This window comes from Ambystoma mexicanum, chromosome 10, assembly GCF_040938575.1.
Source record: "Ambystoma mexicanum isolate Mex_15411 chromosome 10, UKY_AmexF1_1, whole genome shotgun sequence".
NCBI classification, from domain to species: Eukaryota; Metazoa; Chordata; class Amphibia; order Caudata; family Ambystomatidae; genus Ambystoma; species Ambystoma mexicanum.
In genome coordinates, this window is record NC_090932.1 from 1566013668 (window position 1) to 1566032847 (window position 19180).

At 42.7% G+C, this 19180-nt stretch overlaps 1 protein-coding gene across 1 annotated transcript in view; it reads right to left on the reverse strand.

Moving 5' to 3' along the window:
• GGT5 (gamma-glutamyltransferase 5) overlaps nucleotides 1–19180 on the reverse strand; it is a 395684-nt gene that overhangs the window by 108467 nt on the left and 268037 nt on the right. Inside the window, exons 5-7 of the mRNA XM_069619874.1 lie at nucleotides 18531–18688; nucleotides 13404–13550; nucleotides 7814–7950 (exon numbers count right to left, since the gene is read on the reverse strand). Of these exons, the coding sequence (XP_069475975.1) occupies nucleotides 7814–7950; nucleotides 13404–13550; nucleotides 18531–18688 (442 nt within the window). The remainder of the gene's footprint in view (nucleotides 1–7813; nucleotides 7951–13403; nucleotides 13551–18530; nucleotides 18689–19180) is intronic.

Consider the following 19180-nt stretch of genomic DNA (forward strand, 5'->3'; position numbering starts at 1 on the left):
TATATACAAGCATATGGATAGCAGATCCAAGAAAATCAAGCGACTTAAAACTAATTTGAGTCAAGAAGAATTGGTAGCTTTAGAAGCTTTAATGAATGACAAGAGCATAACTATTAAAGAAGCGGATAAGGGGGGCAACATTGTGGTGATGAATACGCAGGATTAGTATATTGAAGTTCGGGGATCCAGCCCATGTATAGGAGAAAGCCAATATTGGATAAAAAAATTTTGGAATGTTAAGACCATTGGAACATATGGCATGTTAGCAACATAGACTTTCAGGGTCTACTATACAAAGACAGAAGATATAAGCTATTGATATAGAGAGGCCTTGATAACGACCAAAGGTCGAAACACGTGTCGGCTGTTCTACACTTTGAAAGTCGAAATTAAATAATATATTTGACAACTGTTATGCAATTTGAAGAAATTGTTTGTACCTATTCAGAAGAATTGTAGCACTAGTGATAATAGGGTTTACAAGAAGTTGTTGGTGTGAGCGCGAGATATCCTCCCGAACTCTGAAATTTTTTTGTCTACTTTGTACAAACTTTGTGGGAAGTTTGAGGGAGTGATATCACTTGCTGCCGACCCCTCCGTATTTTTATTATATATATTTTGTTTGAAATTTGAGAGTGGAAAAGAGCGCACGCAACTTGTTAGCGATCCCACAAATTTTTGTATTTCTGTTACGATTCGCTCTGTGTGCCTGCTGAAATCCACTACTGATTATGGCAGATTACATGTGTAATAGGGATGAAGACCGAGCAGCTCTTTTTGCACCGAGGGGGAGCATGTCGAACCCTTTTAAGAGTAGCTATACTACAGCAGAAACTCTCAAACAGAAATTTATTAGATTGGAACGTTTGTCGAAAAAAGAAATTAATAAGTATTGGGAACATGCGTCTTTGACGAATTATTTAGAAAACATTATTATCCCTCGAGGTTTGAGAGTTTTGATTTTTCCTAATTTTGACAATGATGAGGATGCTGATCTGGCAGAAGATTGGGAGAAGAATCTAAATCAGAGTTCTAAAACTATGTTAGAATTACTAATAACCCATGCTACAAGAGAGCACAAAAGAGTCATAATATCAATTAATAAACTTAAGGAAGAAATAAAAACTATGCCTAATGCAGAAACTACTAAAATAAAAAACTATGAGAAAATGAATGAAATTTTGCGAGAATATCAAGACGATATTAAATTGAGGAAATTTAGAAAATACTTCAGAGATGATAAGGATTACAGACAGCAACGTGTATATACTTTTCAAGCTAAATATGATAACATAATACCACAAACTAGACCGAGGTCTTCCAATACTACACCTGCCAGCTCAGATCCTGATTCAGAGGAAGAAGTTAGAGAAGGTGAAGCTAATAATCAAGAAGATATTGAATCCACACGCAGTGGAGGCCAAAGTTTTTTAGAACAAATTCGCAGACACAAAAAGGGAAACATACGATTTATAAATTCAAAACAAGTCAGATTTATAATACCACCAATAGGCACTACACCAATACCAGGTGCCACACAAGGGGCAGGAGAGGGGGCAAGCGGAAGCGGGAGTGGAAGCTCCGACGAAGATCAGGGTCGGCCAGGAATTCTGACCAGATCGAGCAGCAAGAAACGTCAGATGAACTAGTAAATTGTGACTTGGTCATTAATTTATCAGATAAATGTCTTTCGGAGGCTGAACATGCTGTGTTGAATAAAGGATTTTCTTTTGCACCAGGTGTCAGAACAGATTTTGTGAATTTTCAGATAGATATTTTCAAATTTATCAGGAAATTAAAACTGAAAAAATTTTTTGCAACACAGGTACAAACATTTCAACCTAAGACCACTCTGAGCCCACTTAGTTCATATACCATTTCAGACATTCATAATATTACCACCTTGACTGCATTAGCGGAAGAAAGGACAGTGGATTTTGAATCTATTTGTTCATCACTTGGTGTTAACACTAGACACCTTAATCTCAAAGAATTGAAGCTTAAGTCTAAATTCACACCTAATTTAGGAACAGAAAATGTAATTGAAACCTTTCACAAGGCAATCATTAAGGATATATACAAGCATATGGATAGCAGATCCAAGAAAATCAAGCGACTTAAAACTAATTTGAGTCAAGAAGAATTGGTAGCTTTAGAAGCTTTAATGAATGACAAGAGCATAACTATTAAAGAAGCGGATAAGGGGGGCAACATTGTGGTGATGAATACGCAGGATTAGTATATTGAAGTTCGGGGATCCAGCCCATGTATAGGAGAAAGCCAATATTGGATAAAAAAATTTTGGAATGTTAAGACCATTGGAACATATGGCATGTTAGCAACATAGACTTTCAGGGTCTACTATACAAAGACAGAAGATATAAGCTATTGATATAGAGAGGCCTTGATAACGACCAAAGGTCGAAACACGTGTCGGCTGTTCTACACTTTGAAAGTCGAAATTAAATAATATATTTGACAACTGTTATGCAATTTGAAGAAATTTTTTGTACCTATTCAGAAGAATTGTAGCACTAGTGATAATAGGGTTTACAAGAAGTTGTTGGTGTGAGCGCGAGATATCCTCCCGAACTCTGAAATTTTTTTGTCTACTTTGTACACACTTTGTGGGAAGTTTGAGGGAGTGATATCACTTGCTGCCGACCCCTCCGTATTTTTATTATATATATTTTGTTTGAAATTTGAGAGTGGAAAAGAGCGCACGCAACTTGTTAGCGATCCCACAAATTTTTGTATTTCTGTTACGATTCGCTCTGTGTGCCTGCTGAAATCCACTACTGATTATGGCAGATTACATGTGTAATAGGGATGAAGACCGAGCAGCTCTTTTTGCACCGAGGGGGAGCATGTCGAACCCTTTTAAGAGTAGCTATACTACAGCAGAAACTCTCAAACAGAAATTTATTAGATTGGAACGTTTGTCGAAAAAAGAAATTAATAAGTATTGGGAACATGCGTCTTTGACGAATTATTTAGAAAACATTATTATCCCTCGAGGTTTGAGAGTTTTGATTTTTCCTAATTTTGACAATGATGAGGATGCTGATCTGGCAGAAGATTGGGAGAAGAATCTAAATCAGAGTTCTAAAACTATGTTAGAATTACTAATAACCCATGCTACAAGAGAGCACAAAAGAGTCATAATATCAATTAATAAACTTAAGGAAGAAATAAAAACTATGCCTAATGCAGAAACTACTAAAATAAAAAACTATGAGAAAATGAATGAAATTTTGCGAGAATATCAAGACGATATTAAATTGAGGAAATTTAGAAAATACTTCAGAGATGATAAGGATTACAGACAGCAACGTGTATATACTTTTCAAGCTAAATATGATAACATAATACCACAAACTAGACCGAGGTCTTCCAATACTACACCTGCCAGCTCAGATCCTGATTCAGAGGAAGAAGTTAGAGAAGGTGAAGCTAATAATCAAGAAGATATTGAATCCACACGCAGTGGAGGCCAAAGTTTTTTAGAACAAATTCGCAGACACAAAAAGGGAAACATACGATTTATAAATTCAAAACAAGTCAGATTTATAATACCACCAATAGGCACTACACCAATACCAGGTGCCACACAAGGGGCAGGAGAGGGGGCAAGCGGAAGCGGGAGTGGAAGCTCCGACGAAGATCAGGGTCGGCCAGGAATTCTGACCAGATCGAGCAGCAAGAAACGTCAGATGAACTAGTAAATTGTGACTTGGTCATTAATTTATCAGATAAATGTCTTTCGGAGGCTGAACATGCTGTGTTGAATAAAGGATTTTCTTTTGCACCAGGTGTCAGAACAGATTTTGTGAATTTTCAGATAGATATTTTCAAATTTATCAGGAAATTAAAACTGAAAAAATTTTTTGCAACACAGGTACAAACATTTCAACCTAAGACCACTCTGAGCCCACTTAGTTCATATACCATTTCAGACATTCATAATATTACCACCTTGACTGCATTAGCGGAAGAAAGGACAGTGGATTTTGAATCTATTTGTTCATCACTTGGTGTTAACACTAGACACCTTAATCTCAAAGAATTGAAGCTTAAGTCTAAATTCACACCTAATTTAGGAACAGAAAATGTAATTGAAACCTTTCACAAGGCAATCATTAAGGATATATACAAGCATATGGATAGCAGATCCAAGAAAATCAAGCGACTTAAAACTAATTTGAGTCAAGAAGAATTGGTAGCTTTAGAAGCTTTAATGAATGACAAGAGCATAACTATTAAAGAAGCGGATAAGGGGGGCAACATTGTGGTGATGAATACGCAGGATTAGTATATTGAAGTTCGGGGATCCAGCCCATGTATAGGAGAAAGCCAATATTGGATAAAAAAATTTTGGAATGTTAAGACCATTGGAACATATGGCATGTTAGCAACATAGACTTTCAGGGTCTACTATACAAAGACAGAAGATATAAGCTATTGATATAGAGAGGCCTTGATAACGACCAAAGGTCGAAACACGTGTCGGCTGTTCTACACTTTGAAAGTCGAAATTAAATAATATATTTGACAACTGTTATGCAATTTGAAGAAATTTTTTGTACCTATTCAGAAGAATTGTAGCACTAGTGATAATAGGGTTTACAAGAAGTTGTTGGTGTGAGCGCGAGATATCCTCCCGAACTCTGAAATTTTTTTGTCTACTTTGTACAAACTTTGTGGGAAGTTTGAGGGAGTGATATCACTTGCTGCCGACCCCTCCGTATTTTTATTATATATATTTTGTTTGAAATTTGAGAGTGGAAAAGAGCGCACGCAACTTGTTAGCGATCCCACAAATTTTTGTATTTCTGTTACGATTCGCTCTGTGTGCCTGCTGAAATCCACTACTGATTATGGCAGATTACATGTGTAATAGGGATGAAGACCGAGCAGCTCTTTTTGCACCGAGGGGGAGCATGTCGAACCCTTTTAAGAGTAGCTATACTACAGCAGAAACTCTCAAACAGAAATTTATTAGATTGGAACGTTTGTCGAAAAAAGAAATTAATAAGTATTGGGAACATGCGTCTTTGACGAATTATTTAGAAAACATTATTATCCCTCGAGGTTTGAGAGTTTTGATTTTTCCTAATTTTGACAATGATGAGGATGCTGATCTGGCAGAAGATTGGGAGAAGAATCTAAATCAGAGTTCTAAAACTATGTTAGAATTACTAATAACCCATGCTACAAGAGAGCACAAAAGAGTCATAATATCAATTAATAAACTTAAGGAAGAAATAAAAACTATGCCTAATGCAGAAACTACTAAAATAAAAAACTATGAGAAAATGAATGAAATTTTGCGAGAATATCAAGACGATATTAAATTGAGGAAATTTAGAAAATACTTCAGAGATGATAAGGATTACAGACAGCAACGTGTATATACTTTTCAAGCTAAATATGATAACATAATACCACAAACTAGACCGAGGTCTTCCAATACTACACCTGCCAGCTCAGATCCTGATTCAGAGGAAGAAGTTAGAGAAGGTGAAGCTAATAATCAAGAAGATATTGAATCCACACGCAGTGGAGGCCAAAGTTTTTTAGAACAAATTCGCAGACACAAAAAGGGAAACATACGATTTATAAATTCAAAACAAGTCAGATTTATAATACCACCAATAGGCACTACACCAATACCAGGTGCCACACAAGGGGCAGGAGAGGGGGCAAGCGGAAGCGGGAGTGGAAGCTCCGACGAAGATCAGGGTCGGCCAGGAATTCTGACCAGATCGAGCAGCAAGAAACGTCAGATGAACTAGTAAATTGTGACTTGGTCATTAATTTATCAGATAAATGTCTTTCGGAGGCTGAACATGCTGTGTTGAATAAAGGATTTTCTTTTGCACCAGGTGTCAGAACAGATTTTGTGAATTTTCAGATAGATATTTTCAAATTTATCAGGAAATTAAAACTGAAAAATTTTTTTGCAACACAGGTACAAACATTTCAACCTAAGACCACTCTGAGCCCACTTAGTTCATATACCATTTCAGACATTCATAATATTACCACCTTGACTGCATTAGCGGAAGAAAGGACAGTGGATTTTGAATCTATTTGTTCATCACTTGGTGTTAACACTAGACACCTTAATCTCAAAGAATTGAAGCTTAAGTCTAAATTCACACCTAATTTAGGAACAGAAAATGTAATTGAAACCTTTCACAAGGCAATCATTAAGGATATATACAAGCATATGGATAGCAGATCCAAGAAAATCAAGCGACTTAAAACTAATTTGAGTCAAGAAGAATTGGTAGCTTTAGAAGCTTTAATGAATGACAAGAGCATAACTATTAAAGAAGCGGATAAGGGGGGCAACATTGTGGTGATGAATACGCAGGATTAGTATATTGAAGTTCGGGGATCCAGCCCATGTATAGGAGAAAGCCAATATTGGATAAAAAAATTTTGGAATGTTAAGACCATTGGAACATATGGCATGTTAGCAACATAGACTTTCAGGGTCTACTATACAAAGACAGAAGATATAAGCTATTGATATAGAGAGGCCTTGATAACGACCAAAGGTCGAAACACGTGTCGGCTGTTCTACACTTTGAAAGTCGAAATTAAATAATATATTTGACAACTGTTATGCAATTTGAAGAAATTTTTTGTACCTATTCAGAAGAATTGTAGCACTAGTGATAATAGGGTTTACAAGAAGTTGTTGGTGTGAGCGCGAGATATCCTCCCGAACTCTGAAATTTTTTAGTCTACTTTGTACAAACTTTGTGGGAAGTTTGAGGGAGTGATATCACTTGCTGCCGACCCCTCCGTATTTTTATTATATATATTTTGTTTGAAATTTGAGAGTGGAAAAGAGCGCACGCAACTTGTTAGCGATCCCACAAATTTTTGTACATGGACAGACTATGTGAGGTGCTTGAAACCCATGAACAGACAGCGCAAGGAGCTCCAGTGACACAGGGAGGCAGTGTGAGCAGATACGATTGCTGAAGAGGGCTTGATGCTACACTACCTTTAATCCATTCTCTTTTACAATCGTGGTACATGCAATAAAACACACATAATATGTTACGAAGTTGTATCTGTCACTTCCCATGCCATGTACAGTGGTAGTTCCTCTATTTGATTACAGCACTACTGCATGCGCAAATCCACAAACAGCAATTCCGAAAACCAACATTAGAGACAAGAAAAAAATCTAGAAAATACTATAGAACAAGCAGGCAAGAAACAAGACCAACAAAGCGAAACAATAAATGTCAGTTAGAAGGACCAACTACCTGTGCTAACAAGTCTAGGGGCCTCATTACACGAACGGCGGTGGACCAAGGTGCTTTTAGCACCTTGGTCCATGCCGGTAAAATACCGGCACCGCCTTGGTGGAAAAGGGAATTACCGCCCTATTCCAAGGTTGGTGGGGCGGTAATTCCCCCTTCCCCCATTGCCCTTCCCCATTCCCATTTTTGCCCCATAGGGCATAATGGGAATGGCGAAGGTGCTAATTACGGCACCGCAAATTGCGGTATTGTAATTAGCTCCCTCGTCCCTTTGTGGGTTGGTTTTTAACGCCTGCAAAAAGCAGGCATTAAATTCTCCAACCCGCAAAGGGACCTCGTAGTAAGGCGGTAAGGTTTTACCGGTACCGGTAAAATACCGGTACCGGTAAACCCTTACCGCCGTCCGTGTAATGAGGCCCTAGGTCAGTTGCCTTGAGGACCACAGCCAATGCCAAAGTGACCTAACACACGGCTGTTCCTCAGGAACTAAGGCTGAGGTATTTACCATCCCCAGTGGCCGCACTCACCTGTTTTGATTCACGGGCCCAGTGGTCGCGTATCTTGCTCTTCTGTCCATTGGCGAACTTCAAGGCCTCTATGATGCGATGATAGGTCTCAATCTTGGCTCCCTTTCCTTTCACGGAGTCTGGGCCGAACTTGTACCCTATGGTGGAAGCAGGATTTCTTGGTAACTCAGTCGATGCCCAAGAAAGAAAGATTGCTGCGCGTGCCCTGGAGTTACTCTGATTTATGTTCCCCACTATCTTTCACAAGTTATGCAGGCTACCTCCAATACCGCAACATAAAATGGAGCTTTCTGTCCTGTCTGAACTTCTCCGATTGGTATCATTTGACAGCCCTATAGCTTTAAACCCCTTAGATGAGGGTAAAAACACTGCCAATTTTAATTTTTTTATTTATTGGATTTGTTATACGCCGAAACCCGAGAGGTATCATGGCGTAGGTTACAGAATCTCTGGTTACAGTGAAAGAATTAATTACACAAACAATAGACAGATAATACAATACATGCAATGGTTAAGGAATAAGGCACTAGGTCTTAGAGAGCAGACAGAAATCTATTGCAGATAGTTTTCAGGGCAAATGTCTAACCTGCAGAAAGGGGAGGGAATAGTGCTATATTGATGGCCCCGGTGATGCAAATTGTCTTGGCCTAGTATTTATTGAAAGGTCAGGTTTTTAGGATTTTTTTTATCTTGGGTGGGTTTGGCTCGTTGCTCAAGGTCACTGGGAGGGAGTTCCAGGTTTTTGGGGCTAAGACCTGAAAACTACTCCCCCTTGCCCATGTGAGTTTGAAACGTGGGACACAGAGTTGGGAGCGGTTATTTAATCTCAGGGTTCTTGTCGAGGTATTCAGTTTGACTGTGTTGGTGAGGTACATAGGAGCCACCTTAGCTAGGCATTCGTGTGTGATACAAAGAGTTTTGAAGAGTATTCTTGCCTTAATAGGCAGCCAGTGGACTTCCCTTCTAATCTGTGAGATATGGCCAGACATTTTGATGCCAAGTGCTGCTCCCAGTGCTTTATTTTGTAGGAGTTGAAGTTTCACGAGATTTGCATTGGATGAACCTAGTAGTAGCACATTGCAGTAGTCTAATTTAGACAAGATTAATGCACGGGCGAGAGTGATACCATTTTGTGGGTTCAAGAATTGCCGACTTAGAGCTATACGCTTGACAGTGTACGAGGTGGCTGCTGATAAAGCATTGACATGCTTGGTCAAAGTTAAGTTCGAGTCTAGGTGAACACCCAGCATGTTAAACTGGTTGTGGATATAGGAATAGGTGTGCCATCAATGGTGATGGAGGAGTAGTCTGGGTGGAGTGAATCGATTTTGGATGGTGCGCCCACGATACGGATCTCCGTCTTTTCATCATTAAGACATAGGGCCTCATTAGGACCCAGGCGGTAAGGGGTTTACGGCGGCGTAAACAGCGCCGACCCTTACCGCCTGATTCCGAGGTCCCTTAGTGCCATGGAGGTTTTCCAGGTGTTAAAATCCATGGCGCTAAGGGACCTTGTTGTTAATTACGCCACCGTAATTTACGGTGGCGTAATTAACGCCTTCCCCACTCCCATTATGCTCTATGGGGCAAAAATGGGAATGGGGAAGGGTAAATGGGTTAATGGGGACTTAGCGCCCCACTCACCTCGGAATGGGGCGGTAAGTCCGCCAACCACCATGGCGTAAACATAGTTTACGCCATGGTGGTAAAGGTACGACCCAGGCGGTAACTTACCGCCTGGGTCGTAATGAGGCCCATAGACTATTGATGGCCATCCAATTTTGGATTATGGGGTACATTTTCTTTGCTATAATTGTGCCTTGCTCATGCCAATGCATAGTACCCTTTTGGTACTAGACGAAGACCATCAGCAGGACCCCCAGGGTACTACGAGTGTGCTTGTGTGGGGGGTCAGCGTAGGCAAGTACCACCAAGAATTATCCCTAGCTGATGTGTATCAAGGAATAGCACCCTCTTGGCACTAAAAGAAAACCATCAGCAGGACCCCAGGGTACTGAGAGTGTGCTTGTGTGGGGTGGCCAGGGTAGGCAAGTACTACCAAGAGTCATCCATAGATGATCTGTATCAATCCATAGCACCTTCTTGGTGCTAGAGGAAAACCACCAGCAGGACTCCCAGGGTACTAGGGGTGTGCTTGTCTAGGGGTCAGTATAGGCAAGTTCCACCAAGAGTGATCCCTAGTTGATATATATCATTGCATAGCACCCTCTTGGTACCAGAAGAAAACCATCAGCAGGACCCCAGGGTACCAAGAGTGTGCTTGTGTGGGGGTCAGGGAAGGCAAGTACTACCAAGAGTGATCCGTAGGTGATTGGGAGAACATTCAATGGTGAAATAAGGTAGGTTATATGTTTCTCAATCTTAAGGTGCCCCACTCCAGCAAGAACAATAGTGTTCTTGGTGATTCTTGAGATATAGCACAGCTGGAAAGTATCATTGCCTCAAAGCCATGCAATGAAGACTTTCCCTAATCGTTATTTTCATCTCAATGTCAGGGGCCCGGATGTCGGGGCAAATACTGCCAAGGACAACATCTTCCATTCATTTCATTTCATTTTTTTTTCATTTGCATAGAGCCTTACAGCATAATTATGGTCCCAACGCTTTTTGGTTGAATGCCCTGGGAGGGACAGGAGTCCAAATTGGGGAGGCGCTATTATGCGTGTGTACATTTCAGCCATTACACTTATGTGCGGGTGGCCAAGACCCTGCTAGCCATCCATGTCTGAATGACGTCTGGATGTGTGCAGTGGGGGTAAACTATAAACTAAAGGGGGTGGATTGTGTTTAAGGAGATAGAGCATTACGTGGGAAGCTACAATTCGAATTTGTGTTGATAAAGGTAGCTTCATTCTTATGGCAGAGGAGTTGTGAAATAGTGTTTGTGTTTTCCGTGAGTGCAATGAGCCCGCGCCTTCCGGTAAGTAATTAAGGTGCAGTGTGAGGGAGGAGAAAATATGTTAGCTGTGCAAACAATATGTTAACAACCTGGGTTCCTTCTATGTACAAAGAGCAGTGCTACGTATCGACTAGATTCAAAAAGGAGAGGAGGGCCTAAAATGCACATACAAACGTAATATGAATACAATTAGGAAAATGCCTGGATTTAAAAGGGGAGCAGGGCCTAAAATGCGTAGACAGACATTGAGTGATTGATTTTAGAAACACCTCATGCGCTGAGTTGGTACCTTACACAATTAGGCTAAACGCAGAATATTTCTTCCGTACACAGCCAGGCTAAATACACAATTGGGCCAAATGCAGAATAATCCAGTTAAATGATGTTGGATTGTCGGTATGTAGGCACATTATATTGGGGTATCCAGTTTCCAGGCACATGACACAGGGGGCCTCATTCCGAGTACGGCGCTAACCAATGGCGCTATTAACACCTTGGTTGACGCCGTACCCGGACCGGCAGCGCCTTGGTGGTTGGCGGAATTACCGCCCCATTCCAAGGTTGGCGGGGCGGTAATTCCCCAATCCCCATTTACCCTTCCCCATTCCCATTCTTGCCCCATAGGGCATAATGGGAGTGGGGAAGGCGTCAATTACGCCACCGTAAATTACGGTGGCGTAATTAACATCAAGGTCCCTTAGCGCCATGGTATTTAACGCCTGCTAAAAGCAGGTGTTAAAAGCACCATGGCGCTAAGGGAACTCGGAGTATGGCGGTAAGGGATTACCGCCACCGCTCTCGTTAGCGGTGGCCGCTATCCCTTACCGCCATACTCGGAATGAGGCCCAGGGTTTCCAAGTCACAGAGGAACATAATATCAGGGGTCCTAGTCTCTAGGCGCACGATTGGGGTGGCGGGGGAGAGGTGAGCCAATGCCTTCAAACATATTAAATAGGTCACCAAAACTTCCAGGCACTATAACATCTTTGTTTCGACCTCCTACGGATGCAATGTCAAAAACTCAAACAAATGGGCTTTGCTCTTATGAAGTGTCATGAGGTGGTCTTCAGGTACTAGGCACATGCTGTCAGGGTTGCTAACAGTGAAGCTCATAAGACTGCTGTATTCAGCTTCTCGGCACAAAATATCGAGGTTCCGCTTGAAGAGGCACTTAGTATTGAGGTCAATAGCTTCCAGGCACATATAACTGGCATCTCTAAAGCTATGGCACCCAGTATGGGTATATAGCCCCATAATTGTGGTACTACAGGTCCAAGGGACATAATACTAGTATGCACAGCTATTAAGCAAGTCATATATTGCTTCATGCCACCCAAGGCTCTAGTGCAAAGAATCCCAGCTTCAAAGGAGATAATGTCAGGGACCCCAACTTCTAGTCAGTTAATTCCTGGATTTGCATCATCTGGGCACGGGGGGGACGGAGGCAGTCACTTCTGGACACATCAAAATAGCAGTTACGAAGATAAAGGTGAGAGTTTGTTCCCATGTTGTAGACACAAGAGTACAGAGTTCCCGGTTTATAGACATATCATACTAGAACCTCCAGCTTCTAGCCATATAAGTGCTTTTATTTTAATGTTATTGTTTAAACCGAGGACCTACCCCAAGAGCAGCCGAGCGCTGAGAATGTGGGTAGCCGGCATTTGGGCTAGCATCTTTTAACAGTAGCGCAGTACTGTGAGGTCTGTGCGTCGGTATGATGTCAGTGTCCCATACTTCTAGAGACACAATTCAAGGGATCCCAGAATTCAGTAATGCAGTGGTGGGACTCCCAGAAATGGGACAAATAACTAATAACTAATAGGAACAGTAACACCGGGGACCCCAGGTTCCAGGCATATATAATAGACACAATACACAACCCACAGTCGTACACACATCGGATGGAATCCTTTGTGGGGCAGAAGCCAAACCCTTAGCAGTGCAAGGTGGGCGCATCAACATTTGGTAGAACTCCCTCCCCACTCACTGACTTGTGCCAATAACAAAACTTGATTGCGCAGATTTCAAATGTACTCGCCAAATATATTCCGGATGCAATGTTAAAGAACCCAAATATCAAGAAGGGGTGTCGGAGTTAGTTCACGTTGCAATGAAGCACCGGCTGAAGGCATGCCTTGGAATGTGTCATCGATGGACTAGGACATCAAGTTGATGAACATTCTTATGAAAGCCTGCTGTTATGGGGCATAGTCAGTCACTGTGGAATCAAAGAAGTGTGTTGTGTACAAACCTTTGAAAACATATCAGACACCAAGCTCCTAGGCACATAATAATTGCGATATGGTCTTCCAGGGATTATTGCTGGAGGTTGTTGGGAGGGGCGAGCAATGACACAAGTAGAGAAGGCCGCATGGACAGTGGTTGGGTAATGAGCTACAACAGACAATATTAGAGCCAGGAAACTAACATCAAAAACAAGTAACAACCACAATGCTCAACCACAGACAGGGTTACAATTGGTATCAAAGGCAGAAAAAAACTATAAAAACTACAAAGAGAACAACACTGCCTATCAGATGCAGCTGTGATGGGAGTGATGGTGGGGCCAGTGGATAAAATGCAGCTGGGGGAAGGCAGGGAAGGATGGGGTCTAATGAGACATGAACTAGGAACCCAACCTTACATACTGAGTTAGTCATGACTTACCTTTTAGGATATTGAGTATAAAACTCAGGATGGGTCCCCCGGCTGGTGGAGGAGGGGTGTACAGAGTGTAATCTCCCAGTGACACATTCAGAGCTGGAACTATTTCCACATTGAAGTTCTTGAGATCCTCCAGAGTCATCCTGCCGCCTTGCAAGAGAGTGGGAAAAAGAGGAGGCATTAGGTCCTGTTAATGGCCTTCACCTGATGGCTTGCAGCCCATTGGTCTTTCAATGAGTGATCTCCCAGTGGTTATGAATTTGCTTGACATGAGGCCAGGCACTATTTCATCCCAGTGGAGATCTCTGTGCAATCCCTCTGCAAAACATGCTGGATCATTTCAGATAAGCTCTGACTGCGCAATAAGCAAGTGTCCTCAATGGTCGTCATGGTTAATTAAGGAGAATGGTCTAAAGGGATCAAACTAAAGATTTGATGAGAAGGTGCTAAAAGCAGCTCCTTGGTATTGGCCATCATCCAGTAAGCAGGAGCTTCCTCCGGGGAATGAGGAGCTATTGCATATCACAAACCTAACCTCCACATGACTTACAGCCAGGCAAACAGCTCCCGGCCTCTGCCAGGATCCCACTCTGCAATTTGCAACTCATATTTATGGCAGGACTGACTCAGCCCTTCATCCTTCCGAAGTGCGCAAATTCAGTTCAATTTACATATTCTACATAGTTATGTTTGCAGGGCACCAGTTGTCCTGTGTAGTCAAAAGTAGCTTCTGGTACTTGTTGATGTCAGGCTAACTAAGCTCTTCCAGGCTACAAGAAGGAGCTACATAGCTCCCAGAGATTTTGGTCCTTTGTCTATGTATGCATTTATGTATGTGTGCGATTTATAAAGTGCAAACTCGCTGGGAAGAAATTGAGCACTGTGAAAAAGGGTATCCAGAAAAAATGTAGCCAACACAAATGTAATCAGTGAAAAAGTCATGGTGAAAATACCTCTGCAGTGAAAAAGTTGCCAAGCAAAAAGTAGTCAAATATGCAGTTGAAAAGTAGCCAAAGAATGTAGTGCTGCTAGGGAAATTGGTAGGGTTAAGGAGCGTTTAGTGGGCTTGTGATTGTCTGGTTTAGGGTTAGGATAGGGGTTATGGTAAGGATAGGGGTTCAGGTAAATATGTTGGGGTTTGGTTAGAGGTTAGGTTAGATTAAGTGTTAGGGCAAGTGTTTTGTTATGGGTTTGGGTAAGTCTTAAAGAAAGGGATACAGAGGTTGGAAACGTGCTGGTGACGTTGGCGTAGGAAAGCGGTTAGAATAAACCTGGTGGTTAGAGTAAGCATTACGTTAAGTTTTAAGAGTTGCAGTTAGAGTAAGGTTAGTATTGCAGCAAGGGTTTGGGTTAGGGCAAGGGCTGTGTAAATTATGGCAAGCTGGTGATGGGGTTGGAGACAGGTTCACTGTTAATTTTCTATTCTATTCATAAAATGCTTTCATGCAGTGAGGGTTAATGTTTTGTGAGAGTTCAGGGTAGGATAAGGGTTGCGATTAGAGTTAGGGGAAGGTTTAGGAATGGAGTAGGGTGATTGTGGAGGTTTCATAAGAGGATTTGGTCATATTTAGGGTTTCAGCCTTGCACTTTTCTGCATTTAAGAATAGCTGTTTGGCAACCTTAATATTGGCTGCATTTTCATACTTTGCATTGCTTGCATTGAATGACTACATATATAGAAAAATACTTTTTACAGACTACATTTTCACATGACTACATTTTCCTGGGGGCATTTTCACATAGACCCTGAAAATGTGATGTAGCCAGGGGCTACAGGGGTAGCGGAGGATTCAGGATGGGCAGCGGGGTCAGAGGTGAGGGGGACTCCAGCGAGGTGGAATCCGGTTAAGTGGAGTGATCATCTATTGGTCAGATGATTTTGAAAGTAGGGTTTTTGGGTTCTTTTTCGGAAGTGTACCATGGAGGGGGGCAGGCTTAAGGTCGTATCTGCATTGCTAGCTTGTTCCAGAGACAGGGTGCATAGCAGGAAAAGGCCTGTTTCCTGTTTTTTCCCTGTTGCAGCTCATTGTTTCCAGCCTGTGTGTTGGCCCCCAGAGACGGTGAGTTTCTCGGCCAAGTAGAGTGGTGTTTTGGTTATGACTGTTCTGTAGGTGATGCAGGCAATCTTGAACATTATGCATGTTTGAAGCGATAGCTAGTGCAGTTCCTTGAGAGTGGGGGTGATGTGGTCACATTTTCTTAAACTTGTCAATGAAATCTATCTTGAATAACTGATTTTCAGAGAGACCTATGTACTTCCAGTAATTACAACAGTCAGGTGAAATTTTAGTGCCCGTCATCTGCACGGGCAGAGGATATTTGGGTATCAGACGCACCCTGCACTCAAGAGCCCTGTCTGGGGTCAGCTCTGGGTGGCAGTGAAAGGAACCTGAAAACAACTAGTATAGAGAAGCCTGTGCTGGACTTATTTTTTAAGTAGATCAGCACCCAACCAAAGGTAAAATAATCTGCGACCAATAGACTTACAATGGGCACTACCTGCAACCCTTTTATCTCAGTCCAGGCAGCTTTCTGGTTGAGCTGAAGTATCTTTCCTTGTTACATGTGTATGCAGAAGCCTACCAGTCAGGTGGGCCAAGATCACACTCTACGTCAGAGAGGATTGGAACTGTGTGAATGTGCTTTCTATTCTTGTGGGCACAATGCATACTCCTGGAAAAGGTAATTGCGCCGGTGATAATAGCGCCATAAACGGCTCAGAACGGGCGGTAAAGGGACATTTTTACATTCTGCAAAAAGCTGGAGGTAAAACTCCCACTTACCACCCAACTCATGATTGAGCCAACCCTTAAATTTGGCAGTAATAGCGTTATCGCCCCCTTTAAGGGCTAAGACCCAACCCATGATGGGGCCCTTGAAATGGACAATACGTTGAGGCAGATTCAATATCCAAGGGATTCAGACACCACCTTTTATGGAATCAGCTCGGGATCATCTGGGGGAAAGATTTAGCAGGAACTGTATTGGGGTATCAGCCTGCAAACATTCCCCAACCACTGGACTGAAGATAAGGATCTCCAAGGAGGATGCAAGACCACCCCTCATCTACTTCATCTGCTGCTGGAAAGTCTGTCTGATGCTGGAACACTGGTGCAAGTATTCTCTGGAAACCTTACTCCCTGGGAAGGACATAAGAAGGGTTTGCCTTTCCTATGGGACCCCGAACCAGGTCTCACAGCAGCCCAGGATCAAAAGGAGCAGCCCAGGCCTCTGTCTACTGCTTCAAAACGCTTTCAAGCTGGATCAGCCACTCGTTAGCCATTTTGAGGTGCTGCAAGAACCAACAGCAGAGCCTTTAACATTCTCAATTTTCTAACCACTTTGAGCGGCAGTCTCGACGTTTCCTCCATGTTCTCTAGTACATTTGAAACGAAATCCAATATTAAACTGCATTCCGTCATTGGAACCTGTCGAGACGTCTCACAGCTGAAATGGAATTACTGCATCGACACCCATTTGAGAATGTACACATTACAGCATGTCCAAAGCTTCCTTCAAGCCTCAAGCCACTTGGTGCCTCTTGAAGTGCTAGGGTATATGCCTCCCTTCGAACCAGCTTGTCCACCTCAACGCTGAGTAAACCCTGTGGAAAGTGCTCCAAAACCAGGCTGGATGCTGTTTGAGCCACAGAAGAAGAAGTAAGGGTATCCCACACAAGTGTTTAAGGGCTTTAATGACAATTAAGACCCCACTTCATCCCTTTTTAAAAGACATAATGCCTCATTATAAGTATGGCGGTACAGTAACAACGGCGCCGGTAGTGCTACCCGCGCCGTTGCTACCATACCGCCATACTACGAGTTGTGCCTGACCTGTGGCGGACCTGGCGGGCAGTGCGGCACCCGCGAGCACAACTCGTGGATGCACCGGCACCTCTATGAATGGTGCCGGTGCATCCAAGCTCCCAATTCCCATCCAGCCCTATGGGGCCGAATGGGGAGTACCTTATTGCCGGCACCCGCGAATGGGCAATTACCGGGTCCGCCGACCTCGGCATGACCCGGTAATTGCCCATTCGCGGTTGCCGGTAAAATCATGGGCCTTTGCTACAGGCACACCCACCGTCAGACCCGTAATGAGGCTCATACACTTATACTTGAACTGGATGGAAAAGAAACTTGCCTATATTCCCCTGTATTCTTGCCCAGAGTGAACCTTCGAACCAAATGTGTGCATATTCTGTGTATTCCATTTAAGGGATAGGTTCTTAGCTTTTGTATCAGTTTGTCTGTCGTTTTAGCTTAATTAAAGCATTATGGACCCGATTCACAGAGTGTTTCCCTATGGAATTGCGCCATTATAAAATGTGTCTGTGCATCAGGCCCTATATTGTTTATAGAACCTTGATTGAACATTTATTTTGTTTTGGTATGACAGCGCTTTTGTTGTTTTGGATGCCCTCCATGCTGGCTCAAAACCTCTTGAAGAGCATAGCCTGCACTCGGCCCATGTGGTCTTAAAGACTTGAAGCATGTATACCATTCATGTTTGTGACTGTGGTCACTGCTGGTTTAGTAGTGGTATTGGGGCAGAGTAGGAGTTTGGAAACCACTACTCATCCTTGCACTCCTGCAGAGTAGTAGTCATTTCAACACAGTACCTAATAGAAGAGCGGGGTTCGGTTCCCACAGTTTAGATCAGAGGGTACTTGGTCGACGCAAGGACAGCCAGCAGTGTGGAAGGCCAGGGTAGGGATGATGTGAGCAGTTCCTCTTCACGCAGTATAACCGCTTTCGTTTCTTTGTATGCTTTGGCGCATCTGTGTTTTAATGGTTTGACAGTTTTATATTTTGGCATTTTTATAGTTTTACTACTTTCTTTGTTATAATTTGGCTCTTTTGTATGCTTGAAGTGATAGGCCCCTGGTGCTACCTGCCTCGCTAGACGGCGCCCACACCTCTGCTCCCTGCCATCCGATACAGCTGTACCCTCCTCTGTGGCCCTCTGTGCCATACCCCCGCTGTATATCCGTTCTGTTGTTACCTCTGAAAAGCACCCAATTATGTATCTGTATTGTTGTATTCCTCTGTAAAGTGCTTCTCGAAGCTAGGTCCATGCTCAATAAATACCATAAAATTAATAATAATGATAATAGAAAGTACTGCTCACCTGCTTTCCTGATGTCTTGGACCATGCGCTCTGCCAGGATGCCATTGTAAAATACGTCGGCTCCGTGATCTGCCACCATGCGAAGAGTTTCGGCCAGTTTCGGTATCTTGAGGGTATGGCCCGCCTTCATGACATCACCGTCTTTGCAGTACACATCGCTGTGAAGGCAAACCGTGCAGCCCTTCAGTTCATGCCCTTTATAGTAGCGGCATGGCATCCATGATCACGCAGATACAGCAGTGTGGCATGGCAAGGACAAGATGTCCCTCCGGAATAGGCTTGAAAACATTAATCTTGGTTTCTAGACCTTCTACCTCAGAAATACCCCATCCAGGAAAATTGGGTGTGAGTGGCATTTAAAATGGCCTCCAATTCCCAGGTACAAGTAGAACATGCAAGCTACCCTCTGGGGAAGGCAGGCCATTTCCCAAAAGTGCTATGCCTCTAAATTAGCAGTATGGCTCAAGGGGAGTTGTGGCATTGCCCCCACACTAGCACTGAAAAATAATCCCTATTCGCATGATGGTCCCCGACATGAGAGGTGAGGTGTTCACCCCATGGGCCATGAATGTCCATGCCGCCAAATCTCGCACTGCATTATCCCTCAAAAGAGATGCCATTTAAACCACATGGACCATGAATATTTACAG